The sequence below is a fragment of the Procambarus clarkii genome, chromosome 71 (genome assembly GCF_040958095.1).
Source record: "Procambarus clarkii isolate CNS0578487 chromosome 71, FALCON_Pclarkii_2.0, whole genome shotgun sequence".
Taxonomy (NCBI): domain Eukaryota; kingdom Metazoa; phylum Arthropoda; class Malacostraca; order Decapoda; family Cambaridae; genus Procambarus; species Procambarus clarkii.
The window spans coordinates 24,036,905-24,063,618 of NC_091220.1; the positions used below are offsets into that span (position 1 = coordinate 24,036,905).

Genomic DNA, 26,714 nt, shown 5'->3' on the forward strand with positions numbered 1-26,714 from the left:
TTAAAGTGATGCATCTAAATTGTTCTTTAATTTGACGTCTTTTATTTCATTTCGATCTGTATAAATATCAGGTGTGAAATTATGGAAATTCCATGGAAATATTAATATAATTGGATATTTTGTATAATATCCCCTATCAATATTAGAATTTGTATATAGTTTATTAATGTAATATGCAGAATAACCATTGGTAAAGTATTTGTGGATTTCATCATAATAACTAAGGAATTTATTAAGGGGTTGAATTAGGGTCTTATCAGTTTCAGTAATAGTTTTAGGATTATACACAATTGGTGGTTTGGGAACAATAAAGAGACTTTTATAAGTTTTTATGTCTTCGATAAATGGCGAGAATAATGATTCTATAAGTTTGGATTTCATTTGGGATTTTCGAAGTTCAGACGAATCTGTGGAGGATTGTAATAATTCTTGAAGTAATTCATGAGGTTGTTCGACGGATTCCATTTGACTGATGACGTGAGGAACGCCAGAGGACTCATTTTCACTTGTTTGAGGTAGTTTAGAGGCCTCGGTTGTTAATGTTTCTTTAGAGGTCTCAGTTTGTAATGTTTCTTGAGGCAGATCGGGGGCCTCAGTTTGTGATGTTTCTAAATGAGGTTCTTGAGGCAGTTCGGAGGCCTCAGTTGTTAATGTTTCTTGGGGTGGTTCAGAGGTTTCAATTTGTAATGTTTCTTGGGGTGGTTCAGAGGCCTCAGTTTGTGATGTTTCTTGAGGTTCTTGAGGCAGTTCGGAGGCCTCAGTTGTTAATGTTCTGCTGACTGATGTTAATGATTCTTGAGGTACTTTAGAAGCTTCTGTTGGACCGAGGGAGGATTGTTGAGATAGTTCAATGGACGTTAATGATTCTTGAGGTACTTTAGAATCTTCTGTTGGACTGAGGGAAGATTGTTGAGATAGCTCAATGGACTCTGGTGTTGTGTCATGGCTGATGGAATTGTAATTGTTTTCCTTTTTATATAATTTTTTGGTATTTTTAGATTTTTTCCGTGAATTAATGACTACTATAACTGTTAGGAAAATAATTAATATTATTAACATAATAATTGTTGACAGTAGATTATTCATTCATAATTTTCTCTTTTTTTAATTATATGATTTTTAATTCAGATATTTTTAAAAAATAAAGTAATTATGCAACCAAAGTCATATATGTTATTGTTTTTATCCTGTTGAGTTGTTTTCCAGTAATAAGTGATATTGGATATTATATTAAATATTGGAATACCATTCAATATTGAATGAGTAATTCAATGTTGAATGAGTCATTCAATGTTGAATGAGTCATTCAATGTTGGATTGTTTTCCAGTATCCAGCACAATACTATATACTCTATACTATGTCGATATTGATTAGTTTTCTGGTATCCAATGATATTGGATAGTATATTCAACATTGAACGTGTGCAGATGTGACAACAGTCACAAACACCCTGATGGATAGTTGAAAAAAAAAAGAGATTTGAGTCCCTGATTAAAAAAAAAAGACTACTACTACTACTACCCTACTTAAATTACTTACTGTTTTGCTTACTGAACACTGTAATACAACAGGTGTTGATGCAAACTCTAATCCAAAAAATGTCGTCCCTACCACAGGTGTTATTAGAAAACATATTTGCACTGGTTCCATATCGTCATCTTTTAATTATTTGTTCCAGAGTTTGTAAAATTTGGAGCCATGTTATTCTTGACTCGTCATACATGCCATTCCGCACTCTTTATCATCGATTAATATGGGATTCGTATACTCTTTTCCCTAGTCCACTTCTACACAGCAATGAAGATGGTAATTTGTCTCTTTACAATGCATCCTATATTGTGGAACAATTATGTTACATCAAATACAACATAACCGATGGAAGATACTGTATGAGAGGCCTTCTAAAGATGATCGAGACTAAAATGAATAACTGGTCGAAAATGGGTCAAGAAAAAAAAGACTCTGAACTATTTGAGTTATTGAATGATCATCCTATGTTTACATCAACATTAAAAACAATGACGAGTGTTAATCATCCTTTAAAAGGTATGATAAACAAAAACAAAGTGTGGTCTTTAGTGACAGCTATGACAATGTTCTCTCGGGATACAGATGAAATTTTACAATTGTTAAATATTTGTCTTCGAATGTATCCCACGTCAACTGTTCTGGATATTTTTTATGGATATACAGTTATTTTTGTTTTTTCTTTTCAAAACTTACAGCAATCTAATATTAATCATTATAAGGTACATTCTGCACTCTATCTGACCGAAAATATAATTCTTCAATCGTCAGAACAAACATATTATTGTGAACAGGCCCTTCTTATCAATCATGTTCCAAGTAAAGCTGAAATTACACGTGTCGATTATGTTCCTGGAGTGGATATAGTCAGTATAGTTTTGAAGATAGTAAAGCGGCATTCATCTTTGCAATTTTTAATTATCGAATCACAGCCACAATCACCACTTGTACAACAGTTACCGCAAAATGCTATTTGTTCATTTTCTATGTTTAATTCTTTTTCTTTTTCTTTTGATGTATTGGTGCTTATGCCAGATTCTTCTGATATTAATAGGGAGGAAGACTGGAGAAAAAAAGTGAAAGAAATTTCAGTAATCAAATTTAGAAACATTTTATCTGAACAAAATAAACCCTGTTATAATTTAAATATTAATGTATATCTACTAATGGTAAGTAAGAGGAATCAGGATTTATGTTGGATTATGTATTGTATTTTAGGACTATGTAACTTTATAATTCCTGCAAGTACTGAAATGTGTCAGGTGCAAGAAAGGAGTTGTGAAGACAATGTTTTAGTTATTTGTTCATCTATTTCAAGTATATATATGTACTGTTATGACCATTATTGTAATTCTTCTATGGAAAAATTTTGTGTTATTACAATAGATGGGAGTTTTCAAAGATTTCTAGATGATGTTCTCTCTATATATAATTTATATGACCGACATGAATATGATGGTGAATGCAATTGTTGGTTACCACCTCCGTTAACTTACAGTGAGATTTATAGTGCCTATGCATTATCTTATCATAGAACACCAGATTTTATATTTTGGTTAAAAACAAAATGCACCTTTAATGGTGAATATCATCCAAGTTTTAATTATTATATCATTTATACAGACATGTTAATAACATTTCAAACTATGCCAACATTTTCATTAGTTCGATTATTTAAAGGAAAAGATGTAATTTGTGAACATCATATGATTGCAACAATCACTAACAATTTAAAATTTGATGTATTGGAAATTGAACTGAATAATTCATTTGAAAAAGATATTAATACAATTCTTGGACAACAATTGGCGACATTTAATGAAATTAATATAAGTGAACGCCACTACTGTCTTCATTGTTCTAAATCTCTAAAGGATGAATATTTTGCTCTAAAACAAAAAATCAATTGGTGTGATATGGTAGCGGTAAGATTTACACGTTTTAATAGTTTTGATTTAATATGTGCTCAATGTGCAAATATCAATGATGATGAATAACTGTATATTAATATTTTATTTCATACTATTTTATATAAAAAATGCGCATTTAAACTGACCATATATTAATTATTATATTATAAATATAGATATGTTACAACAGGTTGTGAAACTATACCAACTAACTTTCTATTTTAGTTACCATCTCAATGAGGTTTATAGTGTTTATACATTATCATAGAACACCAATTTTTATATTTTTTGGGGGTTAAATTAAGTTTTGAGTCGGGGTCAAGGATGACAGTGCTGATGAAGAAGATGATGTGTTCATGGACGCTTGCAAAAATAAGGACGTCGACAATCTGGCCATATTATCGACTTGATAGAGAGATTCTTGGATGCACCCCCTCCCCCTCCCCACCTCCACGTCTTAGTCTCACTATATTTTATGGAAAGATAATAATAACACAAATGAGATTATAATAGAGATAGTAATTATTGTATACCTGGGATGGAAGGTATATAAACAGGCAAATTATGAGGGTTTATAGACCAGTTCATCTGCTCCTGTAATTACAGTAAGTACTGTTCTGAGTGTAGTCGTATACCAAAAACAAATTTATTTACCATACCATTTGATTTTTTATTAAATAAAAAAATAATGGGAGATGTTATTACTGAATCACAAGTTAAAATTTTAGTTGGAAAATATTTTATTGATATATTAAATTATTCAATTAATCTTTATAATTATAATATAAAGCATATTTATTTGCCAATGTTAGATAGTGAATTTAATAATATTATATCAGTTATGTTTGACACATATATAGATATATGTCAAAATATTGGGTTTTCAATAATAAATGGAAAATGGGATCATTACCGATGTGAATTTATTCTTGATTTTATTCGAAGACAATTCAGTTATTATTTATACAAACTCCTAAAAAGAATTCATATTATCAAATTTTACATTATTCTCTTAGAAAATACGTTACGATATCAAGGATGGGCTCTTATGGAATCTATTTGGACTATACAAGGAAAAATACCTTATTTTCTAATTAGAAAACCTATATTGAATGAAAGATGTATTAAACCCATTCTTCTGTCCCATACCAATATATATGACCTAAAAGATAATTTAAGTAATGTATATAATCGATCACCTACTGTAAAATATGTAAATGAAGTAACAAGAATTGTTATATATAATTTGTATAATTTACTTATGAAAAAACTTAAATGTGTAAATTGGTTAGAGACTATTCTTCTCTGTTCTCTCCCCAAACAAAATCTTAAAAGATTAAACTGCCTTCCTAAAACAAAATCTGAAAACAATTTAGAATGTTTAGGTGATATTCTTCGAACTATTGATCTTCATATATATGAAGATGGGGAAGTCTATATATATAAGAAACATCGCTGATTTATGTATGTGTGTGTTGTATGGTGTGGAAATAATCTAAATCATATTTTTTTCTTTTGTCTACAGGATGTTTAAGTAAGAATAGACTTATTGATTGGCTTCCATCATCATCATCATCATCATTATCATCATGATGTTGCTGTTAGAAGATTTCATTTGGCAACCACTCTCATATGAAATTCAACTGTATTTAGATGATGTTTATAGTACACACATATTTAACCTGTGGACAGTTCTTTGTGGTCTTTTTTGGTATTATTCAGGGCTTAGAGAAGTGAATTTTGTTGCACTTGTTTTTTGCCTAATATGTGAAAGAAACAGAGAAGTTTGCAGGAAGCAAGTTCAATATATGGTTATATATTTCTGCTTAGGAATTGGTATATGTACTATAGATGACACAAATGTCTTATTTCTAGTAGCATGTTTAATGATTACTTTTTTTATGTGGAAATTAATCTATGGAGTACATGGTTATTATATGGTTTTAAGTATGGGATTAATGTTACTCCTTTTTTTATATGAACTGTTATCAGGTTATATTAACTTTATTTTATTTAATTATTCTATTTTACAGTACATATATCATAATAATCAAAGAATTTCCTGAAGGCAACCAAACAGATTTATTTCATGGTGCATTTTTACATTTAATAGTGTTAATGATACACCCAAAGAAAAAGAAATCCTCTCTACCTAAGTTAGTAAATATTGAAGTTGATTTAGATCACATTCTGTTGCAAGATCTTTCAGTTGCACATATTCAATTCTGGGGACATCATATAAATAATAAATTTTCACCTCAATTCCACCCTGAACTACCAATAGATGGTTATCCACGTTCATCTTTCTTTTCTGAAGATGAACGATTATCTTGGCAAGGTGAGATTGCTTATTTCCAGCCGAAATCTACTGTCTTAAATTGTGCATCAAAAATAAGATTAGAACATCTTCAAAATATTTGTAATCATGCTAACAATTGTTATTGGCAAGAGCACATTTTTATTTTTGGAAAGCATATACTTACCAAGAAGGAACTTGATGAAATAATGAGTTTTATAAACCCAAAGGACACTGTGGTGTCTATTTATGCTCGTGGTGGATGGGTTGAGAGTTTTTTGCTGGATCGAGGTGTGAGCATTATTCCAACAGAAAACACAGAAAGATTAGAGTATATAACTGCAGTTAAATGGTTACCAAACGGGTATATTAGGCATATAGTTAAAGAAACTTGTATTAATAAAGAATATTCAAATGCCAATATACTTATAATCAATGAACCAATTGGGAATTTTTATATGACTATCATTAGTATACTTAAAAGTTTCAAAGGACGATTAGTGATAATGTTTGGTTCCAACTTTCCTATGGTTATTAAAAGTGTTTTAAATGAAAAATACATTCATGTACAAACATCTAGTGTGCCCATTTTTATTAGGTCTACTGTTCATTTTTATATGAGAATAGACAATATCATATGATTATTGAATTTGTTATTGTGTGGAAATATATAATGAGAATTGATGACATTAATAATAGTTTTGATTTTTAAAATTATGCACCCACAAAAAATTCCTGGCTTGTACTAATGTGAGGTTTAATTTAAGGTAAATAAGTTAATAAAGGATGATTCTGACTTTAATTATATACAGTTATAATTACCCACAACATCTCAATGGTAATAATGATTTAAGTAAATAAAGCCAGTGACAAGTCACAGTCAGACAGAACAAGTACAGCCAGTGACAAGTCAGTCAGGCAGAACAAGCACAGCCAGTGACAAGTCAGTCAGGCAGAACAAGCACACCCAATGACAAGTCAGGCAGAACAAGCACAGCCAGTGACAAGTCTGGGCTAAGTTTTTATAATTGCTGTTATACAAAGCTTAAAAGAACAAGAGGTCATAAATTTTTAACTAACTCAAAATAAGATATAAAAAACATCATTACTTCCACACGCCTCTGAGCCCAAATATCAGCCCAGAAAATGTTGGAAAAGACTGCAACCAATGCAGAGTACTTGCAAACATTATGGGCTCAAGGGTTGACCACAGACTTAATGACGCTGTGTATTTTATTTTATTTTTTTTAATTTCACCAGGTCTGAAAATGAATGACTGTAAAGCTAATGTATCTTTGGTAAACTGATCAAACAAATGTTCATCCAGGCTGGTTATGCTTTTAAATACAGGGCGTGTCTCCATTATGATAAGGAAATACGAACACTGACATAAACCGTTTGTGACGTGTGGACGTAAATACTAGTCAATTCACACGCTTCACCCTGCCCGCCATGCAAGGCCCCACCCAATAGGCCAAGTTTTTGTGATGATTAAAATTTTATTAGAAGAGCTGTTTTTTTGTAAGTTTGTAAAGCACGTTTCAAGGATATTTTCATCAATATATATCAAAGGTTAGAAGAGCTTTAATTAAAAATTAGGTAACTGTTACTTTAAGCACTGTAATCTGAATGAAGTTCATCTTGTGGGTGAGCTGATAGATAATTTATTACCAAAGTTTTCTTAAGACCTCTATCCTTAACAACTTTCCAAGTGGTTTTTTTAAAGCTGGTCTCCTTATTTCTTTTCCCCTGATGCTCTTTCAACTGCTGTACTTCGTCCCGTAGGTAATTTAATTCTGTCCTCAGAGCTTCAACTAAAACCAATAGTTCAATCATTAAAACATCCATAATGTATAATAAATAACTTTAAAACGGAGGAGCTTTGGCTAGCACACTCTCTCAGTCTAGGATGAAAGTAAATGTTCCTCGAAAAGAAGGTTTCATTTTATTCTTTTGTAACAAAAAAACTTATTATATTCTCGAAACTCCACTACACCCAGCTTCTACATTCGAAGGACTATACAGCTCTATTTTTGCTGCATATGGTAAAAATATTTCATACTATTATATTTGCACTTGAGCTTTAGCAGATTCCATCCAATTCTTTAGTAGATCTATAAATTTGTTAATTTGTACTAAAAAATATATACAGTACATGGTTTAACTGCACAATGCATCCTGTAATTCAAATTATTCTTTTATTTATTTATAAATCCTACTGACAATGAAGAAAATTTTACTTTCCATGTCTATAAATTTAACAATCAAAACCAACTAAATTTTAACAACTATTTTTCTTTTTTTTGATGATGATGATGATGATGATAATGATGAGGAGGAGACTGACAAAGTCAATGGGGTTGGAGGTTCTTCAGATAATATTGGGAATGATTGTTTTATAGTTTGTATAACCAAATATTTTATTCGCTTTGCAGAAAGTTCTTCCTCCTTTTTCTTTTTCTCTTCCTTCTTCTTCTTCTTTTCTTCCTTCTTTTTTTTCTTTTCTTCCTTCTTTTTCTTTTTCCTTTCTTCCTTTTTCCGCTTTCTTGTTATTTTCTCATCTTGGTTTGAAAGAGATAATAAACTCACTTCCCTTGTTATTTTCTCATCTTGGTTTGAAAGAGATAATAAACCCAAAGTGGATGATGAATTTCCAGATGTGGATCCTGCTCCTGAGATAGATGGTGACACTGTTGGTGGCAATGAATGTACATGCTTTAAATTTCCATCAGCATGTATCTGAGGTACATTGTAGCTTGTATTTGTATTTGAAAGCTGTTGATCTGTAGATACCAATAATTGTTGTTGTTGTTGTTGTTGTGGTTGATTAACATATACATCTTCATTCCAATCTGAACTTGAAATTGTATTTAGAGATAAACCCAAAGTGGGTAATGGATTTCCTGCTCCTGAGGTAGATGGTGACACTGTTGGATCAAGGAATGTCAATGAATGTTCATGATATAAATTTACATCATCTACCGGAGGTGCATTGTAATAGGTATTTGAAAACTGTTGATCTTCGTGTACCAATAATTGTTGTTGTTGTTGTTGATTAACATATGCATCTTCATTCAAACCTGAACTTGATATTGTATTTTCAGGAAACGACACCATTAGTTGTTGATAATCATTATTAATTGATTCACCTGTTTTACAATATTTGTCAATTATATAAGTCAGATCTGTTTCTCTTTGTTCTTCTTCAATTTGTATGTTAGGTTGATGATAATTACACTTCAAATTGGCTGCTGGTAAATTGGTGGTTTCTGATATTAGTTGATAATTTGAGCTTGAAGTAGATGGCAAATAAATGTTGTTATTTTTTTCTCCTCCTCTTGTGGTGTTAGTTTCTGAGGGAAAGAGGACATCAATGAAATCAGGAATTTGATCCAAAAAATATTCTTCTCTATGTTGTTGCTGTTGTTGTTGTTGCTGTTGTTGTTGCTGTTGTTGTTGTTGTTGTTGTTGTTGAACATGATGAACTCCATTTTCCTGAGTTTTGTTTGCAATTCTTTTAACCCTTACACAGCTCAGGGGTCCTTGGGACATTTACACCCCTGTGCGCAAGAAAAAAAAAATCAAAAATTTTTTTTCGTCTTCTAAACATGTTAATTTGTGTCCCCTGAGCACGGAAAAAAAAATCGTAGGTGACATATTTTGGGCGCAATTGACCGAGGAAGTCTGGCAAAAAGTGGGCGTTAACAGAGCGGTCGTCAGACCCGGTCAGCGTCACCCGCGTTGACAGATGGGAGTTGCCACAAAGATATTATTACCTAATTGTTTCAATGTCTCCGATTGATTTTTTCTTAGTTTTTTTGCAGTAATATTATTCAATAGTGTGTATTGTAATATATTTATATAATAAAAGTGGTTAATAATCGCTATACTCAAAAGTATGATGTGCATATTAGTGATTCAATTATTATGTTTATAAAACAATGAACAAATAGTTTTGCTGCTATTACACTCTATACACAGGTTATATATAAGTATTGGCATGTTTTGGTCACCATAACGAACCACTAAGTTGGTATTGAGAGTCGAAAAGCAACGAGGAGTTACCGCCACACACCAGCCAGCCACTCGCTGCCACTCCCTCAACACACGCACTAAACTTTCTCCCCCAACAATACCATTTGTGGTGTTATTACACTATATACAGACGTTATATATAAGTATGTGTATATTTTGTTCACCACAACTGTACAGCTAAGCTGATATAGTTAGTTCAGGCACTAAGAGTCGTCGCTATACACAGATGGCGGCTCCCTCACTCTTTCAAGGTCACACGCACTAAACTTTCTCCCCCAACAATACCTTTTGCAGTGTTATTACCCTATATACACATATTATATATAAATATCTACATGTTTTATGCACCGTAACTGTACACCTAAGCTTGTAGTGCGCCCAAAGAGCATAGTGGCCACCCTCTAAACATCTAGACAAATCGTGCAGACGACGTCATCTCCGTCACCCATATGGCTCCTCCCAGCATAATCCTTTTGCTGTTATTACACTAATACACACATTATATATAAGTATCTACATTTGTGTTCACCATAGAGAACCACTGACCTGGTATGGTGAATGCAAACAATAACAGGTGGCCACACAGTTAGTAAACGATGCTGTCTCCCTCCGTCTCTCAGCATCACTCCTCTCACAGCGCTAATTATTACAACAATCCTGCTATTATCACAACCCTGGTTATTTATATCACAGTCATTGGTCATCTGTAATATTGTCATCGCTAAATAATAACCATTATATATTTATTTTGACATTTTTTGGCGATGCTGTGGTCATAAGCTGAACATCAATGCTGTTCGCTCATGCTGCGTGCGCTGGCCTTGGTTGCTCTAACAGTACTGTGCCTCTCACACCTGAGAATATTGCCCACGATTTTTTTTTCAAAATGGCATCTGTTTACAAGAGCCCTGAGGAAGCTACTGTGCACCCTGTGTAGCCGCGGGCCATTTGAATCAGGCCTGGCACCCTATGGCGTATATATATGCCATGCGCACCATGGGACATATTACTCAGGGCGTATATATACGCCATGCGCAGTTTAAGGGTTAAATGTTGTTATATTCTTCTTCACCTTATTTTCCAAAACTGATTCTTCATCATCAGATTCCAAAGCAGCAGGAGCAGCAACAGCAGTGGCAACGATGGTGGTCAGGGTAGTACTAGTAGTGGTGGTGGTGGTGGTGGCACTAGTGGTGGTGGTGGTGGTAGTAGTAGTAGTAGCAGTAGTAGTAGTAGTAGAAGTAGCAGATTTATCTAAATCTTTGTTTGTCGATGACCCTAATTCTTCCTTATTGCCTGTATCATGCTCATTATTATCTTCTTTACTGTTATCACTACCACCATCATCATCATTATTATTACTATTACTACTACTACTACTACTACTACTACCACCGCCACCACCACCACTACTACTACTACTACTACTACTACTACTACTACTACCACCGCCACCACCATCAATACTACTGTTACTGTTACTGCTGCTGCCTCTACTGCTGCTGCTGCTGCTTCTTATGCTGCTGCTGCCTCTTCTGATGCTGATTCTTCTGCTGCTGCTGCTGCTTCTTATGCTGCTGCTGCCTCTTCTGATGCTGATGTCTTTTCTGTTGTCACTTCTACTTCTGCTATCATCTTCATTATCCTTATCATCATTATCATCCAGTAATAATAATGATGTAGTTGCTGATTCAGTAATGTTAGTAGTAGTAGTTTTAGCCTTGTTTTTTTTTTTTTTAATTTTCTCTCCTGATATAACTTGATAGGATGATGATGATGATGATGGGCTTGATGGATTTTTTTCCTAATCTTTATGACTGAGGGAAGAATATTTTAATTTTCTTCGTTTTTGAATAAATTCCTGATTTGTATACCTAAAAAGTAGTCTTCTAAAACTTCCCGTTTATCTAAATGTATAAAACCAGATGAAATTATTTTTTGTAGGATAATTCTAGATAATCTATTCTTATCTATATCACAATTCCTATACTGAAATTGGTTCTTAATTATGTAATGTAAACTTTCCAGTATTATTTTAAAAGATTCTGTCAAATTCATATTCTTTGGAGAACATTTGGGTTTCACTTCATTCTTATGTAAGTCGATTATCTTCAGTATATTATTTCTATACTTTGGAAGTGGAAATTTTACTTCACAGCAGTTACATTCCATAATTGAAATGATTTCATTCTTCAATCTAAACCCTTCATGTATGAAAGTTTGTTTATTTCTTGATATTTGAGTCTTTAAATTTTCATACTTGGTTTTAAATAAAAAGGCTGACACTTCAAAAGATTTATCATCATCATCAACATCATCATCATCATCATCATCATCATTATCATCATCATCATCATCATTATTATGCTTATGCTTTTTTTCATTTCCTTTATTATATATAATATTTCATTAATTTTATCTAATGTAGTTGTATATACTACAAATGGTGCTCTCTTACACTCATGATCTATTATTTTCTGGAATGATATAAATATGCCATTACATTTTATGCAAATGTAACAACGATTGTTATTATCCATGTAAGAAAATGTGGATAATTTTTCCAACTGATCATTAGTTATCCATATTTTATATTTTTGTTTATCTTCCAATTCTGGATAGGATAGGTAGATAAATTTTTTTATTCTCTTATGGTATTCTTGAACATAAGTCAGTGTTCTTATACTAGAGTACAGATGAGTCCCCTTTAATATAAAATATTTAGGGAGACCATCATAGAGTTGTTGTTCTGATGTAAACGTGGTGGGTGCCTCATGTGGGAGTGGATCTCGACGATTCACGTTGTTCTTAATTGGAGCCATTGAAAACAATAAAGCAGAAGAATCCCACAGGCTGGAGAATCATGCATGTGTATACAGCTGGCATTGAGATAAGCTGTAGCTGGTTAGATAAATCTTCTAAAACGGCATTTACAGTAGTTTTTAGGTTGTGCAGTGTGCTCACAGAGTAAATCCGAATCCTAAAACAAAGAAAAAAGTGTCACTTTTTATTTTATTCGTTTAACGTAAAGATAAAATAATAGTATATTATGCTTGTTTAACTTTTTTAAAAAATATATAAACGATGTTTTTTTCATATGAATTAAGCCTAAACTTAAAAAATAAAGTATCTGAAATTAATAAATTTAAACAAATATATTTAGGTCAAGATAATAATAAAAAAGTTCAAGGGTTAGTTGTAAAAACCATGGAATATGGTTTTTTAACTAATTTAATGAAACATGAAAATATTGCGATTTGGCCACACAACCAGAAAAAAACTCTAATCACTAATTGGAAAGTTAGAGAGGTTAGAAACTTACTAAGAGCAATAGAATATTTAAATTTCATTAGAGGTCATAAAAAGATTAAGGAAGAGATAGTAGGAGATAAGGATATGTACACTTTATTAGGTTTAATTGATCTTGAAACTTGCGTTTTAAATTTACACAAAATATTAATGAGAGGATTGTTATCACCCGAAAAATGTGGTTATGTAAGTACCAATATACGCTGTACAAAGATTAGTAATAACACAAGTGTCAAGGGTTTGTATGTATATCCACATATCCATTCAATTCAGGATGGAGAAAATCGTATTTTGGTTATTTTGGACAATTACAATTCTACATTGACCCAAAAAATATTCACATTTTTAGGGCCAGAGGAAGAATTTGAATGGATTTTTAAATTAATTTCATGGTTTATCCTAGAAATGCTTACTCTCCATCCTTTTTCAGAAGGAAATGGTTATTTGACACGTCTTTTAGTCAATTATATATTGTCAACATTAATGCCATTTCCAACATCTATCATGGGGAATTTAGAATGGGCTATTATCCATGATCGAAAACTAAATACAAAAAAACAACGCCCACCTCTTAACATACTCAAATTAGTAATTGAAAGTGTCTTGTTCAATTGGCGAATGTATTTTTATCTGTTATCTGTGGTCAGAAAAAAATAATGAAACTTTATATTATATTTATATGTTTAATTCTTTATTCAATAATATTAAATTACATTTATAAGAAAAATATGAGTAATAATCCAAAGAAAGACTCTAATTTAATATTAATGTCACACCCTCCATATGAAAAGATTACAAGAGAGATGGATTGTACTATTAACAATATAGCATGCCAGAAAAAATGAAGACTGTCAAACAGTTTGCTCTTCTTCTTTAGGAGTTACTTGCATTAATAGTGTTTGTAATTATGACACTGATCATAAATGTTTAAATGGAGGATTTCCTATTAATTATGTTGGGGAAACTAATTTAATAACCACCATATGTGCTTGTATGGATAATGGACACTATATCGGTGAGCAATGTCAATACCAAAATTCCTTTCGACCAACGTCTCATAAAAGCTTCCCTATTAGCTAAAGACGGACGTATATTATTTTAAAGTAAAAAAAAAAAAAAGATTTTCCCATCTATAAGTATACTACAATTTCACTATGTTGCTCTTTAAAATGAATGATCAATATTATACTTATCCACTTATTCAAAATTATGATCCGTTAAAACGAACTTATCAAGACTCACATATCAATCCCAATACTGGGACTTTTAATAAAATAACTCGTGATCTTCAAACTATAAGTTGTACTTCATCAAGAAAAAATAAGAAGAGTTTATATGGTTTTGGATCACTAACAGATATGTGTGGGAAAAGAGAAATTGATTTGATTTGATTAACAAATGGAACAGTTCATCATTTATATCGTAAATTTTGGGAGACAAACACTATATGTGGTTCCCATGTCATACGTCTACCTAGTTTAGATTATAAACATTTTATCTTGGATGTTGATTTTAAAAAAATGTGTACTCTTGAATCATTTCGTTTATCGACAGCTGAGTACCTAGAATATCTAACACTTAAACAATCAGGGTCATCCTTACAATTAACAACATCCATTGTTGATGGACAGATCTATTATAATACAAATTATGTCATATATGAACTTGTTTCTCATATTGTTTATTATTTAGGTCTAGACTGGCTACCAATTTATATTTTAGGTAAATCACAAACGTTTACTCAAGGATTTCATCTTGAAATACCCCACCTAACTCTTTCCTATTATGATTTTGCCCTAATGTCCAATTCATGTAAAGAACTCTTACCTACTCTCGTAGATATTACTACCATATATAGTATTTTTGGCTCTCAAAAAATTCAACTGCAAACACCTTTAAACGAAATGGACTGCACTTATTTACCATATGCGGTTTTCCACAAAAATAATATTTACGATATGTCAAACTCACCACCCTCATATATTTTATCAAGTATGGGTGAAGTTTTTGAGTTATTTAATATCTGTAAATATCATGAACCTTCATCCATTAGAGGATTCCCAACTATTATCGGGTTGGATGATGATACATATGCTCTGGATGTTTTTCAGAAAAATGTTCAAACATTTATGCAAAACAAAGAAAATATTGATGACGCCGAAAATTATTGTACTATATATGAAAATTATGATAATTCTAGGGAGAGAGATGAAGAAAAAATACTAGATATAACAGAAGAAAATTTGTTCATGTTTTCCAATGTTAACAATATTATCAATAAAATTATATTGGGTTTATTTTTTGTTACACTTAGTAAGGAATTTAAACTTTCTATATATAAATCTCTTCATTTTCAAGAGGAACAACAAGAAGAGAATAACCAACTCTTAATTATACTTGAAAAATATCCAAATAGTTTTATACATATTAACGAAATTCCGCATTACCTGATTCTTCTTACAAATGACAATGACGCTGAGGCAAACTTTGACTACGATAAAATACAAATGACAGCAAATCGTATTGAAAAAGTGTTTACAGTTCAACCTTTAAGGCAAACATCTATTCGCGGAACAGTTGCCAGTAGCAATATCAGTCGAGATACCAATTCTTTCTTGAAACGAATTCAGCCATTTACCATTGAACATATAACCCGTTTATGTTTGCAGAGTAAACAACATCTTCACACTGTCTTGTATCTTTTAGCATTGTTATATGTTAAAAAGATCCGTCAAAAGTCCCTGGGAATGACATTTCCTGACTACAATTATTTTATAGCCCAAATAATTAGAGATTTAAATTTTAATCACTTAGATACTGGACCACTTTATGAAATCATCTATCTTCTTAACCAATATCAGGAACACCAGCAAGTAAAAGAAGAATTAGAAGATTGGATAATTTTGTGTCTTCTAAATCTTCTCATTGTTAGTGATGTGGTATCAATGAAAGAAGCTTTTGATCTAGTAGAAAAAATTGATTCTCAAAGATTGGATTTTGTCATGAATATAAATGTGGAAGATTTTGACAGTGACACTTATCGGGTAGTACCATCAGCTAATAGTAATTCACGTCCTACTAAATTTCCTCGGATTATAATAGCTTTTTCTTTCTTACAGAATTTTGGTATAACGGAATATAAAATTTTTTTAGCTATATATAAACCTATTATATGTGATAAGAATTCGCGCCAGATTAATGTTTGGGATAATACTACTAAGAAGTGGTCAGTAGCTAATAATCACATTAATTCTTCTTTACTAGCACCAGACCTAGCTTACATTGCACATCAAATTATTTTAATTGATAGCATACTACAACAACAACAACCACAATTACTGGAAAATGAAATGTTTCTTTCACTTACCTTACCACCAACACCACTACAATCCAACAGCAACTTATTACCACCTCCTCCTCCGTTGTCACCTTCTCCATCAATAACCTCATCAACTTCTTCATCGAATTCAAACTCAAACCTTCCCTCTCCTTCAGCCAATGGTAGAGTAAAAAAAAAAAACTACTGATTCTACAAATAATAATAATAATAATAATAATAATAATAATAATAATAATAATAATAATAATAATTACAAGAAACGAAGTCTTATTCAGAATAGTCTTCTAAATTCTATAAAGAGTTTTTATGCAAACATGAAAATCTTGGATATACCTCGATATTTTATTGCTTCTTCTTAATGTTATATCGTCAGCGGCAGTAGCAGTAGTGAGATGAACCAAATTTTTTATATCCTACCACTTCCCCTGTAAAAATCATCAAATAATACAAATTCTGATACAAGACCAACTATTTATGATTGGAGTGAAGTATTGAAACTATTAGATCACATACCAAAATGTACCTTTTTTATGCAGCAATGTAATCCAATATTAAAAGATATTCTACATTACGAAAGCGAAAAAAAGAAATATTATAAGAAGTTGACAGTTGAAGAGAAACATAAAATTCTCTTACTTAGTCGTGAACAATATCATATAAACTTTATAGATCGATTTTGGAATGACGGTATGAATAGATTAGCTCAACTTGTCAAATATTATGTGCTAAAACATATGGTTACTTCTTTAGAATCACTAAACCGAGTTTCAGAAAATATTAATATAGAAAATAAATATCAAGATCTTCTTAATAGACTCATTGAAGAATGCCGTCATGGGATAAAAAATCGTAAAATTCCAATCAAAGAAAGTATTTACCATCTAGATGCTATTTTAAAAGAAAATCTAAAGGTAAATGGACGGTTTATACGAAAAGATGATGTTGGTGAACCAGTGAAACCTAATTGTAATTGTCAATTAGTTGATATTTTGTTAACACTAGCACAGATCTTTTGCTATGACGCAACTACTATGATTTATTTTTTTTCACTAATAGTAAAAGCATGCCATCGACAAAATGACAAGAAGATAACTTTGGGTATTGGAGATTCAAATTCAGGAAAAACTGCTTTATTAAATACTCTTACTCTAACTCTTGGTGATTTGACAGGTATTCTCTCAGTACATACAGCTCATAAGGGTCTCCAAGAACGGACCCATGATTTAGGAAGAGGTGGAAAAATGGTTAGAATGTGGTACATGGATGAACTGAGTACGACTAAAAACCTTAATTCTCTGTTTTTAAAGCAATTGAGCGGTCATGCCCCAATGTGGATTCGTCAAAACTATATGGATGGGGATTCTTATAATTTAGCAACACCTATTTTTTTGTTTGGCAACAATTGCCCAACTTTCAGCGAATATGACTCAGCCTTGATGCAACGAGTTCGTTTCATTTCATTCCGTGCGCGGTTTGATTCTGAAGTGCCTACGTCATTTCAATATTCAATTTTTCCCCAATTTCATCTCATGACTGATGATCGAAAGAAAAAGCGTCTGACTGAAGGAATGATGGTACTCTTTATTCATGCTAACTGTCATGATAACTCAATTCGCCCTGGTTTGTATCAATGAACCAGACTGTTAACTTTCTCACACTCCCAATTAACATTATGGAGGCAACTGAGTTATATTCACCAGAACGTGGAATTGTAGCCCAAATAATGGAAGAGTGCCATCTGGTAGAGAAACGATATAGTGGGTTTATTACCCTACATCGTCTATCAGTTCTTTTGCGTAGTTTCCCCAAGGCCCTTAAAAATATTTCATTGGCAGATGCTCATCTTTTTTTTGAAAACGTATACCAGGTATCATGGCTACCAATAAACAGCAATCGTTTGGCAAATATTCCACAGTCCCATTTACCAATTAATGAACCAACTATTAGTATCATAGAGGGAATTTGTGAACAAAATTGTGAAATAAATGATAGAAATCTTGCCAGATTAACTCAAAATTAAATTAAACAGGTACTAAAAAAAAAAAAGTATATATACTCTATATTTATATGTGTGTGTGAAATGAAAATATACTGAAAACCATATAATGTTTTCTTCACCTGGAAATAATAAATCGTCCCCTAAACAACAAATTGAAACAGAATCTCCAAAAAATGGAGAAAACTATAATAACAAACATAACAAATTAGAAAACTTTTTCAATGATATTAAAAAACAAATAAAAACAGAAGATTTAATTTTTTTTAATTTGGATGATTCGACTTTATTAAATTTAGAGTGTATGTAAAATTATTAAAAAATATTTTTTTTTATAAAATATATAAAAATAAATAGTATAAAATAAATGTCCAGTTCAACTAGGAGTCAATTAATTGCTTTTAATTTCCAAAATCGTAATGGAAAAGAAAAATATTTCCAAATAAGAATTTCAAAAACATATTCAACTGGTAATTTTAATAAAAAGTTTTTCCCGCTGTTAACAGTAAAACAAGAAATACCACTAAGATTGTTAATTCATTACTATATTTCACTTAATATATTTACAGGAGAGGGATTAGGATCAGTAAAAAAAGGGGGAATGAATTATGGATTAATTAGGAGATTCAAAAGAGCCAAAGTAAGAGAAGATAGAAACAGTCCAAAAGAAGATGATGAAATTCATAGAAATGTCATACAAGATAATATTGAAGATGAAGTAGACGAGATCAGTGGTCCTGGTCCATCTAATGGAAATAAATCTTCTTATGGTCTACTCCAGAAGGGTGGAATAAATGCCCCCTCTCATAGAAATCTCAATTCTTCTTCTCGTCCAAGGGGTATTCAAAACAATGGTACTTATATTTTCCCTCAATCGGAATCCAATAAAAATAACTTTATAGTTAGAAAAATATATCAAATCGCTGGATTGGGCTTTCCAGGATTCAAACTGAAATTTAATACTCGTTTCTTTGACATGAAAACTTTAAAACAATATTTGTCTAAATACATTGAACAAATACCTAAAAATGAAGGTTTTTCGTTAGAATATAAATACATAATATTATATATTAGAATGTTAACAAATTTATGGTCATTTTTAATGGTAAAACAAGACCGGAAGGATCAAAAGTTAATTTATAAATATCTTATTAATGAAATTGGTAAGTTAAGAAAACATATTCAATTTAACAATAAAAAGTATATAGATAATAATAGCTTATACATGGTAAATTTTATTGAAAAAGCAAACATGTATAGTAGTGAATTATTTTACAAATTTGTTAGAAAATTGACGGACACTGTAATTTGTGATCATGATATCAAAGAGATCAATTCTAGAGATGCCACTAAATTACACTTCAAATTACTTACTGTGTTTGATTCACTAACTGCTGCTACACATCAACAGGCAGTAGTACGTTTACAGAAATATATTTTGTACAGTGCATTAGACTATGATAATGCATCTTCCCAAAAAATGAATACTAATAATATTAAGTATAATTTCAGATATGCTAAGATCTATAGAGAGACTTGTGAAATTAATTTCACTGATATCCATAGAAATATGGGTGATGATGATGATGAAGATTCTGATAATAATGTTGATGTTGATGGTAGTGGGGATACCCAAGGTCCCTTAGTAATTTTAAAATGTCGAAAAATTAGAAGGAAAGATAAATAAACTTTACTTATTATTTCCTCAAAGTTGAAGGGAATTAGTGACCCTTGCTCTTGGACCTGTGCCAGGGGCAGATGGGTGAGGGATGGATGACTGATGATGGGTAAAGAGTGATAATTGTATGTATGACCTGGGTATGGTTTTCCGGTATTCCATGATAATTTAAGTTTTTTTTTTTATTCCTAAAATGAATATATATTGTAACCTTACATACTATATATTAAGTAAACGGTTTATTCAAAACAATATTATTTCAAGACATGGCTATCAATACAGATCAGATAACAATTAAAATTTTAGATTTATCACCTGACATGATACAATTTAAAATAGAAAATATAAATTTAGCTCTAGTAAATGGATTGCGGCGGATTTTTATAGCTGAGACTCCTACTATAGCCATTGATTGGGTTCAAATTAAAAAAAATACAACTATATTAAGTGATGAGTTCATTATTCATCGTCTAGGTCTAATTTCAATACCTTCAGATGAATTCATTAATAAATTAAAGATTCCATGGAAATGTCAATGTATTAACTTTTGTACGAAATGTGCAGTAGAATTTATTTTGGATGTTAAATGTCGTGAAGACAAACAATACCTCATAACAACATCTGATATAATACCATCTTTTCACAAAGAAATCCCAATTCCTTTGGTTAAACTTAATAATGGACAAGAATTATGCTTAAAAGCATATGCTATCAAGGGGATTGGCAAAAACCACGCCAAATGGAATCCGACAATTAATATAGATTTTGATTGCTGTAACAACACTTCTTCTTATTTTCTGGAAGATTGTAATAAACGAAAACAATTTTATTTCAATATTGAAAGTTCAGGTGCATTAAAGCCTGAAAATATTATGCTAATAGGCCTCGAAACTTTAAAAAACAAATTAACCTTCTTATTGGATAAATTTAAATGTTAATACTGTAAATAGAATACCAGACCGGGGTGTGTGTGTGTGTGTGTGTGAGTGCACAAAAAAAAATGGAATAATAAATGATCAAATATTTATTTTGCTTTTAATCATTCAATAAATGCATTAAGACAGAAATTATTGAGCAAGAAATTGATTAGAAAAATTTTGTTTTTATTAAATCATATTTCGTTTTAACCTGATTAGAGTGGTTTAATTCTATATCTTCATTTAATGTATAAGATGAGAAGTTATTATAAATCCAAATGAAAAGTACTAAACTTATCAAAAAAATAGGAATTATAATAATAATAATAATAAGAACAGTCGAATTGATATTGATTGTTTCTTGTGTGTCATTTGGTGTTGTTGAGTCAGTGGTTTCTTCTTTAGGAGTTTCTTCTGTTGTTTCTAAAGTTGACTGGCTTTCTTCGGTTGTTAATGGGGTAGTTGCCTTAATAATTATTATTACTTCTGTTGAGACAACTGTATATGTTTTCGTCACTGTATCATTTTCCCATGGTGGTGGTGTTGTGGCCGTGGCCGGTCTTTCTGATGATGTTGTTGCCTGGCTTTCTTGAGGGGTAGATGCTGTCTCCTCATAAGTATCGGTGGTTGTTGTGATTATTGTTGTTGTTGTTGTCGAGGGAGGAGTAGTTTCTGTTTCTTCATAGTTATAATAATTTTCTGATGATGTTGTTACCTGGCTTTCTTGAGGGGTAGATGCTGTCTCCTCATAAGTATCGTTGGTTGTTGTTGTTGTCGAGGGAGGAGTAGTTTCTGTTTCCTCATAGTTATAATAATTTTCTGATGATGTTGTTACCTGGCTTTCTTGAGGGGTAGATGCTGTCTCCTCATAAGTATCGTTGGTTGTTGTGGTTATGGTTGTTGTTGTTGTTGTCGAGGGAGGAGTAGTTTCTGTTTCCTCATAGTTATAATAATTTTCTGATGATGTTGTTACCTGTCTTTCTTGAGGGGTAGATGCTGTCTCCTCATAAGTATCGTTGGTTGTTGTGGTTATTGTTGTTGTCGAGGGAGGAGTAGTTTCTGTTTCCTCATAGTTGTAATAATTTTCTGATGATGTTGTTACCTGGCTTTCTTGAGGGGTAGATGCTGTCTCCTCATAAGTATCGTTGGTTGTTGTGGTTATGGTTGTTGTTGTTGTTGTTGTCGAGGGAGGAATAGTTTCTGTTTCCTCATAGTTATAATAATTTTCTGATGATGTTGTTACCTAGCTTTCTTGAGGGGTAGATGCTGTCTCCTCATAAGTATCGTTGGTTGTTGTGGTTATGGTTGTTGTTGCTGTTGTTGTCGAGGGAGGAGTAGTTTCTGTTTCCTCATAGTTATAAAAATTTTCTGATGATGTTGTTACCTGGCTTTCTTGAGGGGTAGATGCTGTCTCCTCATAAGTATCGTTGGTTGTTGTGGTTATGGTTGTTGTTGTTGTTGTTGTCGAGGGAGGAATAGTTTCTGTTTCCTCATAGTTATAATAATTTTCTGATGATGTTGTTACCTAGCTTTCTTGAGGGGTAGATGCTGTCTCCTCATAAGTATCGTTGGTTGTTGTGGTTATGGTTGTTGTTGCTGTTGTTGTCGAGGGAGGAGTAGTTTCTGTTTCCTCATAGTTATAAAAATTTTCTGATGATGTTGTTACCTGGCTTTCTTGAGGGGTAGATGCTGTCTCCTCATAAGTATCGTTGGTTGTTGTGGTTATTGTTGTTGTTGTCGAGGGAGGAGTAGTTCCTGTTTCCTCATAGTTATAATAATTTTCTGATGATGTTGTTACCTGGCTTTCTTGAGGGGTAGATGCTGTCTCCTCATAAGTATCGTTGGTTGTTATGGTTATGGTTGTTGTTGTTGTCGAGGGAGGAGTAGTTTCTGTTTCCTCATAGTTATAATAATTTTCTGATGATGTTGTTACCTGGCTTTCTTGAGGGCTAGATGCTGTCTCCTCATAAGTATCGTTGGTTGTTGTGGTTATTGTTGTTGTTGTTGTGGGCACGCCGCGTCGCTCGAGAACACGCCCACGCAGCCTAGCGTCTACCGAAGGGACGGAGATACGCCGGTTTGAGCTCGGTTCAGAACAGTTGGCCGGACAGAGCAGATGTCCCCGACCTTCACCTCGCCCAGTCTCCTCATAGTTATAATAATTTTCTGATGATGTTGTTGCCTGGCTTTCTTGAGGGGTAGATGCTGTCTCCTCATCAGTTACATTGGTTGTGGTTGTTGTTGGTGTTGTTGTTAAGGGTGGAGTAGTTTCTATCTCTTCATCTGAAGTTGACGGGCTTTCTTGAGTGGTGGATGCTGTCTCCTCATCAGTATCATTTTCTGTTGATATTACTACCAGTCTTGGTTTGGCTGTTGTTGAGTTACTAATAAGAGGTTTAGTTATCTTTTTCTTTTTAATTGTTGTTGTGTTGTAAGCTGTTCTCTCATTTTCTGAAGTTATCATTAGTGAGACAAATGTAGATGTTTCCGTCACTGTATCATTTTCCCATGATGTTAGAGGGGCTGTTGATGTTTTCTCATTTTCATCTGTTACAATTAAGTGGGAAGATGTAATTGGTGTAGTTGTGTTTTTCTTTTGGGACCACATGCAACTTTTGGTAAATCCAACTATTAATATGAGTATTAGCACATTCATTTTCTTTTAGTGTCAGGAAAAGGTTGATATGTGAATCGATCAAAATTCACAGAAGAAATGAAATAAATTTGCTGTGATTTACTATATTTATATGGTCCACTAGGAAAATCGAGCACAAGACACTGCCAGGGTAGCAGGCACAAACCCCGTTAACAGCACTAGCCTGTGTGAGAGAGAGACACAGACACACGTCCGCTCTCTCCGGGAGGCAGCGTGCCACTGTAAAGAAAAGGAGCCGGAGGATCTTTTTTATCTCCTCTCTCCATGGTGTAGGTGCCAGAAGCACTCAACTATCCTTTAATATCAAATCTTGTTTGCTCCCAGTATGTGATTTACCTACCAATTTCAGAAGAATTTCGCAAAATTTTTAGGCAAATTTCCTTACAAATGGTGATTTACTAAAAAAAAAAAAAAATAGAATTTAGTTTTGTTAAAAAAAAAAATATAGCATATTGGAATAGTACAAAAATCTATTAATTTCTTTTAATAATTTTTAGTTTTACATTATCATTTTTAATGTATAATTTCTTATTAGAACATATTAAGGAAATTTAATGCTGCTTCCTCTTCATTTTCATAATTAATACAATTCTCCTCTTCATTTAATTCTCCAACTAAAGGAGCTACTATTTTCCTATTTTCCACATCTAAATTACACTTCTCTGCCTCTTTAAAATCGTCCTCATTAACTTTTTTCTCAATTTTTATTCGTTTGAATGGTGGTTCTTCTGCTGTGACACTTCCATTACATATAGGTTCTTCTACCTGAACTTCATCTATTACTTTAGAAATAATATCTTTATATTTGGGCATTAGTTTCTTCCTAATGCTATTATTAGTTAAAAGAATTTGTTTAATTGCATCAGAGGCTTGATTTCGGATATAGTTAGCTGGGACATCTGAATAAAAAACAGAATCTAAATTACGTAGATACAGAATTATTTTGTTATTAAAAACTCCAATTTCAGATAAACCAAATGAAATAAAAGCATTAACAGGACACGGAGATTCTCTAATTTCAACAAAGGTTTCACTTGAGTAAGGGATTCGGTTACGACCAATCCCATATATTTTAGAATTTTTGTTGTAAACATTTCCTAGTGGCGAACCCATGTAAACTTCATCTTCTTTAGGGTTGGCCACAAAAGGACAAAATTGAAGACCTAAATTTATACGTTGACGCAAACACTCGTTCTGAAATTGTGGCTGTTTTTGTATAAGTATTTCATTACATTTTAAAAAACATTGTTTATCTTTATGACCATCTATATACATTGATGTGCTCCAGATTTTACCCTGGGAAGGTTTATCAATTTTTAATGCCTCAGCTATTGGTTGGATTAGATTTTCTTCAAATATTTTCTGAATATCTTCACCGAATTCAATATTTCCAATCTTATTAGGTACTAAGGCAAATTTTGTTCCTCCCGAAACTATAAAACATTTGACCTCCAACAACTTAACGGTTAAGCTAGTTAAATAATCATTGTTAATTCTATAATATTTCATGTTGTTTTGGTTATTTGCCTTGATTTTTTCTTCAAATACAGAACTACCGAGTTTTTCATATTGTTCTTTAAATTTAGTTAATTTCTCTAAAATATTGTTTTTATTCAACTCTCTTAAATTTTCGATGGTTATCAATTTTTTGTGAATATTGGGCGGCTCATTGGGAAGTATATAATAATTCGAACTTGAAGCTTTGTTCAGCATTTCTGCAATAATTTTCATAACCTCTTCATCTTCGTTGATGAAGTTGAGGGTGCTATAATACTTTTCTTCAGTTTGAAGTTGAGGGGGAGGAGGGTGAGATTGATAAATTCCATCTGTAGTCGTTGGTTGGTGATATATTGAGGTTGCATTTTTTGCCTGAATTATTGTTTGTTGTTGCTGTAGTTGTGTTGTTGCTGCTGGTGGATAGGTAGTAGAAGGTAAATATTGACCATAATATCCTGAGGTATTCATTGTATGAAAGAGTCAAAATGATATAATGAGTTATGAACTTTTGATATCCTAATTATATAATGACTGACTTTAAAAAAAAAAAAAAAAAAAAAAAAAAATATATATATATATATATATATATATATATATATATATATATATATATATGTATATATATATATATATATATATATATATATATATATATATATATATATATATATATATATATATATATATATATATATATATATAGTATAACATGTATATATATATATATATACAGTTATATACATAACTTTTAATAAAATGTATTATATGAATTTTCTGCCAATGTGTCTCGCCTTATGGCGACAAATGGTAATATAATTAACCACTGATCATCATCATTATCTATCTTATTTTGTTTATTTTCCATAATTATATCATACATATCACACTCCAAACTATAAACAAAAATAAAAAAGGCTAACATCTCTTCGAAACAGTTAGAATTTAATGTTAATAAAATGTCTGTATTATTAATATTGCTACTATTCACCATTGAGATCGTTGGTACCAAATGTGTCAGTTTGCTTACATTACCAGAAACAAAATGTGATATATTTTTTAAATTGCTAAATTTTCGACATTGAGAATCAGAATCTAGAGTCACCCACATTTTTCTTTCGGTCTTATCATAATGAAAAGTTGTACGTAAAATAAAATTACATTCAGAATTTTTTTTCTTATTCTTCTTATTATTATTATTATTATTATTATTATTATTATTATTATTATTAGTAGTAGTAGTAGTAGTAGTATACCACCATTTATGTTTTCTAGTCAAAGACGACATATAAAATTTTGAATTTTCTAAACACTCGTAATGAAATGAGGGCCATATTGAAGTTATTTCAATGCAAGGAATATTTAACAAAAGCTTACAAGCACTCAGATTACAAACTCTATAACCATGTGCAACATGTTTTTCATAGAGCTGATATCTTTCATTTTTTTGATAATCCAAGCTTAACTTTTCTATACTATATTGAGACGCATTTTCTGAATCAGCAGTCTGAATAAGGGCATTAACAGTTTGGCCTATATCAGAAATTAATCCCAT

General features: G+C 31.8%; 1 protein-coding gene across 1 annotated transcript; it reads right to left on the bottom strand.

The window, feature by feature from the left end:
* On the bottom strand, window positions 1-26,714 carry LOC138356299 (300 kDa antigen AG231-like). Its single transcript, XM_069312273.1, has 5 exons — window positions 26,537-26,714; window positions 23,137-23,379; window positions 12,030-12,156; window positions 186-946; window positions 1-56 (listed from the first exon to the last, which is right to left on the bottom strand). The coding sequence occupies exons 1-5, from the start codon at window positions 26,712-26,714 to the stop codon at window positions 1-3; spliced, it is 1,365 nt and encodes a 454-aa protein (XP_069168374.1).

What these genes read in the sequence shown, in the direction of transcription:
- LOC138356299 (XM_069312273.1), bottom strand. Translation starts at nt 26,714, where the DNA reads ATGGGATTAATTTCTGATATAGGCCAAACTGTTAATGCCCTTATTCAG. An exon ending in GGAGACTGGGCGAGGTGAAG is followed by an intron (nt 12,157 to 23,136) that starts GTCGGGGACATC and finishes TATATAATAAAG; the next exon opens with GAAATGAAAAAAAGCATAAG. An exon ending in CCACAAATACTTTACCAATG is followed by an intron (nt 57 to 185) that starts GTTATTCTGCAT and finishes ATATTTATACAG; the next exon opens with ATCGAAATGAAATAAAAGAC.